Below are 12,245 nucleotides of genomic sequence, written 5' to 3' on the forward strand. Positions count from 1 at the left end.
AACATAAGCTCGCAGTGCCCTTCACTCGGCTCCATAAAATTAAAAAATCATTCATGGGTAATTGTGTAAGATTTTATAATAAACTTCCAAACCATATTACTGAATTATCTATTAATAAATTTAAGAATTATGTAAAGCGTAAACTTATTTCTAAAGCTTATTATACCACACAAGACTACATGAATGATATTACAACGTGGGATTAATTGTTATTCGAAATGATTATTTATTTATTAGGTATCTTTGATTATTGATGAGGAAATGGATATTCCGATGTAATACTATCTACTTCTTTTGTCACTTATGCTTTTTTTTTGACATTTAGATTTTATTCTAGAAATTCTAGACTAGTATTTTTTTATACAATCTTTTTAATGTTTGACGATCCTTTTGTGAAATTTTTAGTGTTAAATTTGATATGTACAATAATCCAATTTTATTATGGAATAATATTAACATCAATAAATTGCTCTGATAATTAGATTAAGATTAATTACGATTCATAAGAGCTTGTTGCTAGGCCTACATGAATAAAGTAAATTTTGTTTGTTGTTGTTTGTTTGTGTATTGTATTGTATTTACAATTAGTGCAGTTACGTTTTAGTTGTTACTATCGTGTGTGCTGTCCCAGATCTTCATAAGCTGTAATTATAAATTATTTTAGTAAATAAAATAGGTACTAATGAATGTAACAGATGATGATGATCATGACAAGATGCGTGATGATTCCCAAAGGAAGCATATAGTTGCGTAATTTATGTAAATGCTCATGTTCAGAGATCTTGAGACAATTGATTAATCTTTTGGTTATTCAGAATGATATCTTGATGCAAAATGTCCCGATGAATATGATGAAGTCTTGATGTCCCAGTTGATGATGTCCCGATGACAGATGTTCCGATGAAACGTCTTGATGAAAAGCGGGGCAAGACGTCACCGACTGAAGCATTTAAACTGGCCTCGTTCAAAAGTTACTAGAGAAGTTTTGAACGTACACATGTCTATGAAAATCCGAAATCTGAGGGCCCTACTACGATAATTGAATATCTATTCTCTCTCTCTATAGACTCTCTATTATTGCACACTCAAGTGATGGAGAAGCAAATAGACAGACAAACGAATGAAGTTATGTAGATGCCCATCTGATCTGAACCCAAAGATTCGAAAACTGTGAACATATCTTCGAAAACCTCAGATCTGTGTTGCTTTCGTCGGTATGTTTTGCCCCTGTTGATTTTCTGGTTACTTATTGGACCTGGGTTTGACGAGGCGAGAGGCTGGGGGGTTGAACTTGGTGAATCCGGCCTGGTCGAAGACTGGGAGGAGATCGCGGACGCGAGCTGAGACAGTTCCTCCTGTTACCCTGAAATGATATAACTTAGTGTCAAATGGGGAGTTCAAGTGTATAATCATCACATTTATATAAAATTGAATGTTTTGGTATGCAATATCAGCTAACCGGCGTTGCGCCGGTCGGTAAATACCTACATCACGAATAAAAATATATAAGTAGCTGTATAAGGAAAAGTAATGGTAGCCATAAATTAGTATATGCAGTTATCTTTAGGGTTCAAATTCAAATGGTGCGTTTTAGACCTATTTTCGTTTTTTTGTTCTGTCGATCGAAAGTTTTTTAATTAGGTTTCGAATCGATGATGTTACAGAAAAAGGCCTCAAGAATGCCTTTCATATATTTTGACAGCCGTATTATTATTTTAAAAAGCGCTATGATTTTTCAGAAACTCAGCTGGCTGAACGTAATGTCCCTTAAGTTGTATCCCTGAGGTGTGCCAATAAAGAATAGGCCTAAGAAGCGCTGGCTGGACTTCGTGATAGCCGATATGGAAGAGAACAATCTCGCACCTGGGGATGCTGAAGACCGGGCAAAGTGGAGAAGATTGAGTAGGAAAGTGAACCCTGGCGCTAGGCCGGGAAAACGCGAGGTCGAAGAAGATTGTAAATAAGTCACCTGCTAGGTTTGATGAGCTTAGCGGCCTGCGCGGGAGTGGCCAGCTCTGTGGGGAAGTAGGTGGCGCCGTAGAAGTCCAGGCCGTTCTGCAGCAGGATGTTAGCTTCTTCAATATTGGCCAGCGTCACGCGAAGTACGCTTGTTGCCTCCTGGAATTAGAAATAAAAGATGAGTATATCCTAATATTACCTACATAATTACACGTATTTTACAAATATTGTCATAAAATCAGAGACTTTATTAGAGGTTCCTGACGACCAGCGTCCTACACATAGTAGGTACATAGGTCCCAATTAAATTTTGACTCTTTGTCAACTGGAAAAAGTTAAATTTATGCATTTAACCTCCTCACGGCTGCGAATTTTGAAGCCGTCGAGAGATTAAATGTGCCTAAAGTAGAACAGCGAAGTTTCCTCTTCTTATAAAATAAATTATTTCACACCGTGCAGGAAATAAAGCACCAGATACTTAATTATTAGAAAAACATTAGATAGCAGTTATTTTAAACACAAATTTCTATTTAATAAATCGGATAGAAATAAATAATAAGTAGGTGAGTTGACCGTGACGTCACTTTCGTTTTTACAAAAATTAGCAAATCGTTTCGACAGTTCTAAAAAAGAAGCTGATTTCACTAGTAGGAAAGTAGCCTATTCTCTGATGTGTTTCAGGCGAAACACAAGCTTTTTTAAATTTCCCCTGGATGTTATAAACGTTTTTTACTGTAACTGTCAAATGTCACACAGACGTACCTTTGGCACCATGCTGCTGACCAGCTCCCCGTCGATGGTGGTGAGCGCTCGCGACGGTTTGTCATGAGGCTTTGGAGTGGACGTGCCTGTGGGAAATTAATAGCAAAGTTTTATTTTTAGACATGTCATTGTTACGCGTTAAACTCCTCTTAATTGCACTTTGTCAGCATATTTTTGACTTTAATCATTGCCACTTCTAATGGAAGTGATTCGGAACAAACGACTAAGATATTACTTGGCATATAATTATGGTCAAAAACCACGGAGGAAAAAGTCGAGTACTTGTATGGAGAAATGACCACTCCCATATCCATGAAATTATTACCGATTCAGATATACTCTGACCTGACTTTTGTAACACCAAAACCACAATCGTTATTTTATCTACAGTCAGCAGCAATAGTTGCTAAGCGGGCCAGGTGTTCAAATTGATCTTGATGCGACTTTATTGTTATTGTTATTTTGTTATTGAATAAGAGCGCGTCAAGGTAATTTTGAACACCTCGCCCGCTTACCAATTTCTGCTGGTGACTGTACTAAAAGAGATACCCCTTATTCATAAACGCGCTACAAACCTCTATTAGCTAATAATCGTTTGTCCTTATTCTAAAACTTTACGGACCTGATTTAGTTAAATTATGTTTTAATTCTTACAAATACATAAGTCAAAATGACAGATAAGGGGGATAGACATTATACCCTGTACAGTTGACGTCAAGATATGTTTACAATTTTGCATCTTACTCCTTTGTAATACGTCGAGAAATGTAAACATAATATCTTTGACGTCGACTGTTGGTATAGATAGATATACCTATATCCGGAATCGTTTGATTAGACGATGTCTTCATGAGACATTCTTTGGCCCTTGGCGCTGGGCCAAGTTGTCATCAAACTCATCTATCTGTCAAACTATGCCGACTCAGATTTTGATGATGCTGAAACACGACATTTGACCAGGGGGGCGAAACATCAAAGAGGGGTACCTTATATATGGAAACTAGCGCAGTCAGCGTTATGTTTACAGCAACATTTCCTCACCTGATGCTTCCATGTAAATCAACTAGATGGTGTCACCGCTTTGTCTGTGATGTCTTAAAAAACACGCATCCAGGCCATAATTGTTAAAAAGAAAAAAAACTTTGTCTTTGCATTTTTATCACAAATTCCGTTTCAAGTATGAAACGTTTAATATTTTCAGTAATTTAGGTACCTCACATTTTTTAATCGTCTTAATATAATTGTATTTATATTAAAATAATATAATCGTTTTTGAACTTGTACAGCGCGTGGCGGACGTCCTCCTCTGGCACCTCGTCTGATGTTGTACCATAGATCATTAACGTCTGCGGGCAGGGGATCTGAGGGTAGACCGTTAAGTGAACTACCTTCTCGTGGAGACCCGGAGAAGTGCAGCCGCAGCACTTCCACGACGGACGTGAACTTGTACAGCGCGTGGCGAACGTCCTCCTCCGGCACCTCGTCTGGGATGTCTTTAGATCGTGAATGTCTGCGGGCAGGGTATCTAATGGTAGACCGTTAAGTAAACTACCTTCTCGTGGAGACCCGGAAAAGTGCAGCCGCAGCACTTCCACGACGGACGTGAACTTGTACAGCGCGTGGCGGACGTCCTCCTCTGGCACCTCATCCGGGATGTCGTACACGTAGATCGTGAATGTCTTTTGGGGGCGGCAGGGGATTGCGATCTGAGGATAGCCAGCGGTTTAATGATAAAAAATAAAAGAGGGGACAATCTCAAGTGAACGTAATATCTAAATAACTAAAAATACGCAACATTTTAATAGAAGGGCGAAGAGATCCTTATCAAAACTCAGGCACGTATTCTCAAACTTAAAAATACACCAATAAGGCTACTAAACATTAAGAAAAGTATTTACTGAAGAAGATTTAGGTGTTTTATTTACTCCGAATGAAAAAGTGTTCATTTAACAATTTCAAGAACGCGCTAATAATTGTTACTGAAATCTAATAGTAAAAAACTTATTCAAACTTAAATGCAAAGTTCAAATCCCAATAGGAGCAATATATGTACCCAATTTGTAAATTTTTGCTACACCGTTCATACAGGGTGGACCAGAATAAAATGACCAACTTGATCGATACTACTGTAAATTGATTAGCGAGTGGCGTGTGACATTGAATTGATTAAGATAAGTTTGCCCTATTCAATCTCCTAAGATTCGGGACTTACATAAATATCATTTCAAGCTGGAAACTCGTATTCACCTTCATTATGGTGTTCTAAAGTTCCTCTTAAAAGTCACCGGAAATTAGTCAAGGTTATGTTTTATAAAAATTGGTTCTTCGCGGATATCAAGGTTTCTATGGCTCATATTTTGTTTACATCTGGATAGTAATTGTAGAGAATAAAAATTGCGACAAGTTAATATGTATCAAGCATTTTTTCATGCGATCAGCCGTTTTCAAGATATAGGGCACAGAACGCGCAGCGGTCAACCAAACGTCAGCTGCAGATATAATTGACCCCTCTGCATAGACTGTGTATGTACATTACTTAGTACTATGATGCAAGTTCAGCTGCTCAGCTGATAATCTCATAAACGAGTTTCCAGCTTATTATCTCTCATTCCAAGGAGAAACCCTTAATTTGCCTGGGCCATAAAGTTGGTCAGATTATTCCCACTGTATCCAAGGTGCCAAGGGCATTTACCTTCCTATAGAACCTGGACCCCGTAACCTTATGGAATCCCTTCTTGAACACCATCTGGTAATCATCCACGTGAGAGAACTTGAACAGTATCCCCGTCGCCGTCTTCGTGAGCGAGAAGCAGCCTTTGAACTCCATCTTCTCGCAGATGGTTGACGCCTTCTCCATGCTGAGCCCGTGTGAGGGGGTGAGAAGGAACGCGCCTTTGGTGAGGAAGTTCTCAGAGTCCGATATGTCGGACTCGCTTTCTCCGCCCTTCATTAAAGTGTGGATTTGCTCCTTCCACATGAACGAGTCTGACATCTGGGGGAAAGGGGAAATATTTGGTTACGGCCAAATACACAATCAATTAGTCACTCACAATTAATCAATTAATCACTTACAATTATCGTCAGGGCACGAGTGCTTAGGGGCAACCCTGATGGACAAGGGTTCTTAACACTTTAAACGCCAAGCATCGCAAGCATAAATACAGTAAATATTGGATATTTTTGTATATTTTATTCAAAGTCGAAGTGAAAAGCCGAGTGGGGCATAAATGTCCATTTTTATCCGAGGCAACTTATTCCGAACGCAGCGAGAACCAATATAGTTGAGGATCGCTTTATGCCCTTGTTGTACAATCTAGGGTAGGGTTTAAAAACCTGATCCATATAAGACCTCAGTCATATTAAATAGTAATAAGAATCTATCAGCATGATCTACAACTTAAATCACCATTCATTCAAAGGATCGATAAACAAATCAATGAGCAATGATCTGAAAGTGGAATACAATGGCGGGCGCAGCGCCGCGCGTGGCTGCGTGTGCGCATGTCACAGTGTATATAGTGAACAGTAGGGTGACTTAATTCAAATGCTTATTCTTTTATCTCATCTCATGTATGTATTTGGGGCTCTTATACGTACATTTCAATCGTATGTAGTACCCTAACTGTAGCATGAGCTTGATATCATTACGCTTATTTTCATAAAAAAGTGATACGTAATACAAACAGCGCCCTGCCGGCCTAGCCAAGGTCACAATCGCTATCGCTTCGACAACGAAACGCTTTATGTCTCTCTATCACTCTTCCATATTAGTGCGACAGTGACAGTTGCGTTTCGATCGCTACGGAGCGTAGGCGATTGGCATGTTGGCTACGCGGCCTGATTCGAACTTTTAAATAAATTATAAAGTGAAATAAATATCATACAATAAACAAAGTTACCAAGCCCTCCTGTAGCCAAGGCTGGAATGGAACCGTTACTGTTATACCTACAAACATTTATTTCAGTATAGCTTAGCCTGACTTACTTATTATACTGTTATAAATAATTGTATTATGAACGTATTGTCAACCACGCATCTCGACTTAGTTCATCGCTTCCGGATATTAGATGCGTAAATATGTCTATATGATACACACTATGTTGTTTAATAATATTATTTGCTCAAGCGATAATATTAAATTTTCGTGGTAAGTAGGTATTTAAGAAGAATTTTTGGAGTGAAAACTTTTTTAGTGGCGCTGTGCACTTTTTGTGATGGGAAAAAAATGTTAAACTCGCGAGAGCGTAAAACGTTAGACGTAAGACGCTTCGTAAGACGGACACGTGACCTGATCGAAAAACTGTTACAATGTCATTGAGTTTTCACTTCTGCCGGCACTCCCGGAGTGCAACCCGTTGTTTTTTTTTTTCAATTTGAGGTACACACACACACACACACACACACACACACACACACACACACACACACACACACACACACGCGCACATTTCGCTACGGAACCCTAAAAAAAACAAGTTGTAAAACATTAATTGCCGATGTTGCCAATAAAAACGGTAACGCCAATCAATAAACGGCTCAATCCTCCCACAATACAATCCAACACAATAATTGGGATCGTAGGTGGACAACCTAATGGCCATCGTTATTGCTATCAATTGCCATCTGGCAAACTTATTAGCCGTATAAAGCTATATATACACTAGCGATTATAAACGCGCGTTCGGCGACAAAAAGGTTAGGCTTTGTTTAATTTTTAGGGTTCCGTACAACAGGAAAAAACGGAAGCCTTATAGGATCACTCGTGCGTCTGTCTGTCCGTCAGTCACAGCCTATTTTCTCGGAAGCTACTGGACCAATTAAAGTGAAATTTGCTACATATATGTAAATTAGTGACCCAAACATGGTGACGTAAACAAATTAATTTTAAATATGGGGGCCACATTTGGGGGTAAGTAAAATGAGAAAGTTACATAATAAAGTTTACAGTTACATTATAAATTTTAAAATACATTAGGTTGGAAAGTTATTTAAGAAAATAGCCAAAAAATTACCCCCCCCCCCCTTTATCTCCGAAACTACTGAGTCTAAAATTTTGGAAAAAATACACAAAATAGTTCTTTACCTATATTTAAAAAACATATTACATTGTATTTGAAGACGAAACTTAGTCCCCAAGTCGCGACCGCTTCCCCATACAACGTGGTTCCCGTTTTCCTCTCTGGATATAAACATCATAGACAATGTTTTTAAGCGATTTGATATACTCGTATATTAACGATAGCTATGCCCCTTCGTTTGATATATTTTAGATATTTAAATTATTATAATAGTTACATGGGAACTTGTAATAAATAGTAATATAACGGTACTTAATCGCGTATTTAAGTTTAATTTTTACCTCCGACGTTCGACGTAATCGTGAAAGTTTAAATCAGTGAACTTGTAATAATTTGTATGGAATTTGTTCTTCGCACCTAACTCAAGTCGGTGCAAAGTACGAAAGCTTCGACGAACTCAAGTCACTAAATAAACTGTAAGTATAAAGATTAGTCAAAACAGCCTTAGTATAGTCACATCCTTAGCTGCGTCACGACTGAATTCGGTCTTTTCGTAGTGTAATTTCCCACAGAGCCATAAATGGTTGTGTATAAATTGATTAAATTGGATAATAAGTTACTGTAGCAAGGACAAGATAGTTTTTGGTTAAAAGATTATTTGTTTCGGCCTTTTTGGTGTTGTGGTCGATTGCAAATTGTTTGTGTGGGTGGGGCTGGAGTACAATAATAATCAATTTGCAGTTAGTAAGTAGTAGGCACTAGAAATGTAGTGCATTAATTGTTTTCCATCGTATTTTCTCAGAAACGTTCGTATTTGTCATGCTACTTCAGTAAACCTCAGTACTTTTTGTACCGAGACTGACTGAAATAGCAAGACACGTTCGTACGTTTCCGTGAAAATACGATGGAAAATAATTATGCACTAGATCTGTACCTATCTATTGCTAACGACTAACTGAATGTTTTTTAGGGTTCCGTACCCAAAAGGTAAAACGGGACGCTATTACTAAGACTTCGCTGTCCGTCCGTCCGTCTGTCTGTCACCAGGCTGTATCTCACGAACCGTGATAGCTAGACAGTTGAAATTTTCACAGATGATGTATTTCTGTTGCCGCTATAACAACAAATACTAAAAACAGAATAAAATAAAGATTTAAATGGGGCTCCCATACAACAAACGTGATTTTTGACTAAAGTTAAGCAACGTCGGGCGTGGTCAGTACTTGGATGGGTGACCGTTTTTTTTTTGCATTTTTTTTCCGTTTTTTTTTTCATTATGGTACGGAACCCTTCGTGAGCGAGTCCGACTCGCACTTGCCCGGTTTTTTTTTAAACGTGGAAACATTTTATTGAAAAATATATATACAGAGGTATTATAGAAACTGTGCATATACTAAACTAACTAAACTAGAATATTGAATATTGTACCTAACTATTACTTTGTACGTTGAACGGAGTCGAGTCTCTTTCCAAAGACCGATGTGCAATATTTATCGACGTGTACTGTTGAAAAAGCTGGCCGATACCACCGGTGACCAGAGAGCTGGCAGCTTTCTCTCGCAACGCATTAGTATTGCCATTCAGCGAGGGAATGCTGCCAGCATCTTTGGCACAATGCCGCGGGGGCCTTTTTTAGATTTACTTTAGTTTAGATTAGTTTTTAATTTTAGGTACTTAGTTTTTAATTTTAGTTAGTTTTTAATTTTAGGTAGTTTTTAATTTTAGTTTTTAAACTGTAGTTAATTGGTTTTACTCGAACTTGTTAATAAACGTGTCGCTTAACTTCAAACTCGGATAAATCCATTCGACCCTCTTAGGAAATATATACCCTATTACTTGACAGTTGGATTTGCCCGAGTTTGAAGTTAAGCGACTCAATTTTGAGGTCACTTTTATAGGAGCATAGCACCGTTATGGGTCACTTCTGGATGAGATTAGCTTAGGACCGGGACAAGTGGCGTACTCGAAGAGATATAAGGTGGTGGTACTGTTGCTCGACGCGGTCCCAGTACATGTCATCTTGAAACTTAAGTCATTGTCAATAGAGGTGACAGCAGGGTGTCATCTATTGGGCATTAGCATGTCGAGCACTAGTACCACCACCTTAGGCCTAAGCTCAGCAGTGAACGATGAAGGGACGTTAGTGGCACCAGAGGGTAAAACGTATAACATAATGATGTGCATTAAAAGCCATTACTAATTGGGTCAAAAGAAATATTTCTTACCATCTTGTAAAACAACGCAACCATTTTTTTCACAACTTCATCCCTACACCTTTTACCCATCTTGTACCAGTTGTGCTTATCTAATTGCCCAAAAACTTATCAAATCCTTCAAAACTTATCATAAACCACCTTAAAACACCAATTAAACCCAAAAAAATAATTACTCCAACCAGCCAACGAACTAAACGGCTAAACTTATCAAAAACCCCCAAAATCACTTATCAAAACAAAAAACAGTGTGTGTGTACAGTGTGTGTCAGCTCCGACGCATGACTGGAGTTGGCTCCTTACGAATGATTATAAAATACATTATAAAATTTAAGATCAAAACTCAAACAACTCAACAGCAATTTGTTGACATTGAATAAAGTGTTTCCATGCAGCCTTTGCTATGGGATGCGCAAGATAAGTTGCGCACGAAACATAACGTAACGTAACGTTTGATTTTACTCCCAATAGGGTATTTGACTGTAAGTATTTAAAATAAATTATTTTACACCATGCATTAAATAAAGCATTAGAAGATTAATAGAAAAACGTAGACAGCAGTTATTTTTAAACACAATTTCTATTTTAAAACCCGTATAAAACTATAAAGAGTAGGTAATTTGATTGTGACGTCACAGGCTAGTGTTTCATATAAATTCCATAGAAGCAAAATCGTTTTGACAGTTCGAAAAAAGAAACTGATTTGACTAGTAGTCAAATACCCTATACTCCCCGTAAATTTTCATAGGTACCCCAGGCTTAAATATGTATCGATTCTTAAGGAGTAAACTCCAAAAACTTATCAATAACCGTACCTGCCCCCGTCTAACCTCCTTCTTCTTCCCGTTCTTGTCTTCCTGCGTCTCGGGCCTGTGGTCGGTGTCTGACACGCCTTCCGCTAAGGACATGGTCTTGCGACTGCGGTGCACGATGTGAAGCTCCGGGTTTTGGTGTGGAACTGATGCTTGCTCAGCCGTGGCCGCCGCTCCTTGGGTACGGGCGAGGGATGGCGTGGAGACGATTGTGTTAAAGTTTTTGGTACTTACCGATTGGCAGTTCAGGGGGCCTAGCCAAAAAAATGTATCGAGATGACAGATGCTACGAAGTCACGTGACTTTTTTCACCGCTACCATACTTCTGTGTTACGATTACGAGTCCAATAATGAATAATGCTGATTTGGGTACTTTCCTCTACTTAAAATAAATTATTTCACATCATGCACGAAATAATAAAGCACCAGATAATTATTAGGAAAACATAGCTAGCAGTTACATATTTTTAAACGCAATTTCTCCTCTCCACTCCTTTTGAGATTTGGAAGTCGGTTAAAAAGTATGCGAGTTGACCGTGACGTCATTATACTACGTTTCATATAAGTTCCATATTGGCAAATCGTTTTGACAGTTCTAAAAAAGAAGCTGATTTGACTAGTAGGATACTAGGAAAGTCCTATCCAATTAAGTAAACTTAATTGCGATGTCAACTAAATAATAATGCCGCGTAGTAATGTTTAGTAGCAGTATTATTATGACCGAATAGAAAGTGAGAGCAGATGCTTACAAAATTTGCGGTCCTGGGTTCAAGTCCCGGTAAAAGCAAAATTTGTGTAATGTGCAAATGAGCACGTATATAGTCAAAAATATTGTAAGTTCAGTACATATTTTAGCTGAGGATTGGGAAAGTGCGTCGTGCTGTTGCAGCAGTGTAGGGGAGGGGGCATCTCAAACAAAACCTAGAACTTCCCTAAATACTACCTATGTTTACCTACTACCTAAATGTAATAGATAAGATATCCGAGATATCATTTAGGTTGTGTGACTATTAAAAGTAATAAAAGCTTGTTAAAAATATAAATCCTTTTGTTATAGTACCAACCTACATGTTATTCTTACGCCGACTACGCCGTGCGTGGTTATCGCTTTTAATTCCAGGTTCCAGAGTAAACAAACACCTTTGGATTTCGTACTTACGATCTTTCTATTAGATCAAGTTATTCACAGCAGCTTACCACAAAACCAGTCTTCAATTCTCAAATTACACAACTTTTTTCACTAACCTCACCGTCGGCATTTTTATTCCGGGGTACGTCCTCAATATCTCGCCTCGGTATTATCACGGTCACCGACATCTTACACTAACCTACACTACAAACACTAGTCACAAGTCACACTAAAATTAGTCCAAATTAGGTCCACACATATATTAGACGCAAGATAAATTTGGACTATAAAAGTGTGATTTACAAAACACTAAGGTAAAACACTCAAATAATGTTCCACAACACGTACAAA

General features: G+C 38.2%; 1 protein-coding gene across 1 annotated transcript; it reads right to left on the minus strand.

Moving 5' to 3' along the window:
• Positions 1–1,205: 1,205 nt before the first annotated feature.
• Positions 1,206–10,924, minus strand: LOC134801607 (uncharacterized). Its single transcript, XM_063774223.1, has 6 exons — positions 10,769–10,924; positions 5,414–5,713; positions 4,259–4,427; positions 2,722–2,807; positions 1,970–2,118; positions 1,206–1,363 (listed from the first exon to the last, which is right to left on the minus strand). Exons 1-6 carry the CDS (start codon positions 10,859–10,861, stop codon positions 1,243–1,245), a joined length of 918 nt encoding a protein of 305 aa, XP_063630293.1. The 5' UTR covers positions 10,862–10,924; the 3' UTR covers positions 1,206–1,242.
• Between the last annotated feature and the right edge of the window lie 1,321 nt (positions 10,925–12,245).

Source organism: Cydia splendana, chromosome 22 (genome assembly GCF_910591565.1).
Source record: "Cydia splendana chromosome 22, ilCydSple1.2, whole genome shotgun sequence".
In the NCBI taxonomy this organism is placed as follows: Eukaryota; Metazoa; Arthropoda; class Insecta; order Lepidoptera; family Tortricidae; genus Cydia; species Cydia splendana.

What these genes read in the sequence shown, in the direction of transcription:
- LOC134801607 (XM_063774223.1), bottom strand. Translation starts at nt 10,861, where the DNA reads ATGTCCTTAGCGGAAGGCGTGTCAGACACCGACCACAGGCCCGAGACG. An exon ending in AGGAGGTTAGACGGGGGCAG is followed by an intron (nt 5,714 to 10,768) that starts GTACGGTTATTG and finishes CCTTTCCCCCAG; the next exon opens with ATGTCAGACTCGTTCATGTG. An exon ending in TCAGCAGCATGGTGCCAAAG is followed by an intron (nt 2,119 to 2,721) that starts GTACGTCTGTGT and finishes TTCTAATTCCAG; the next exon opens with GAGGCAACAAGCGTACTTCG.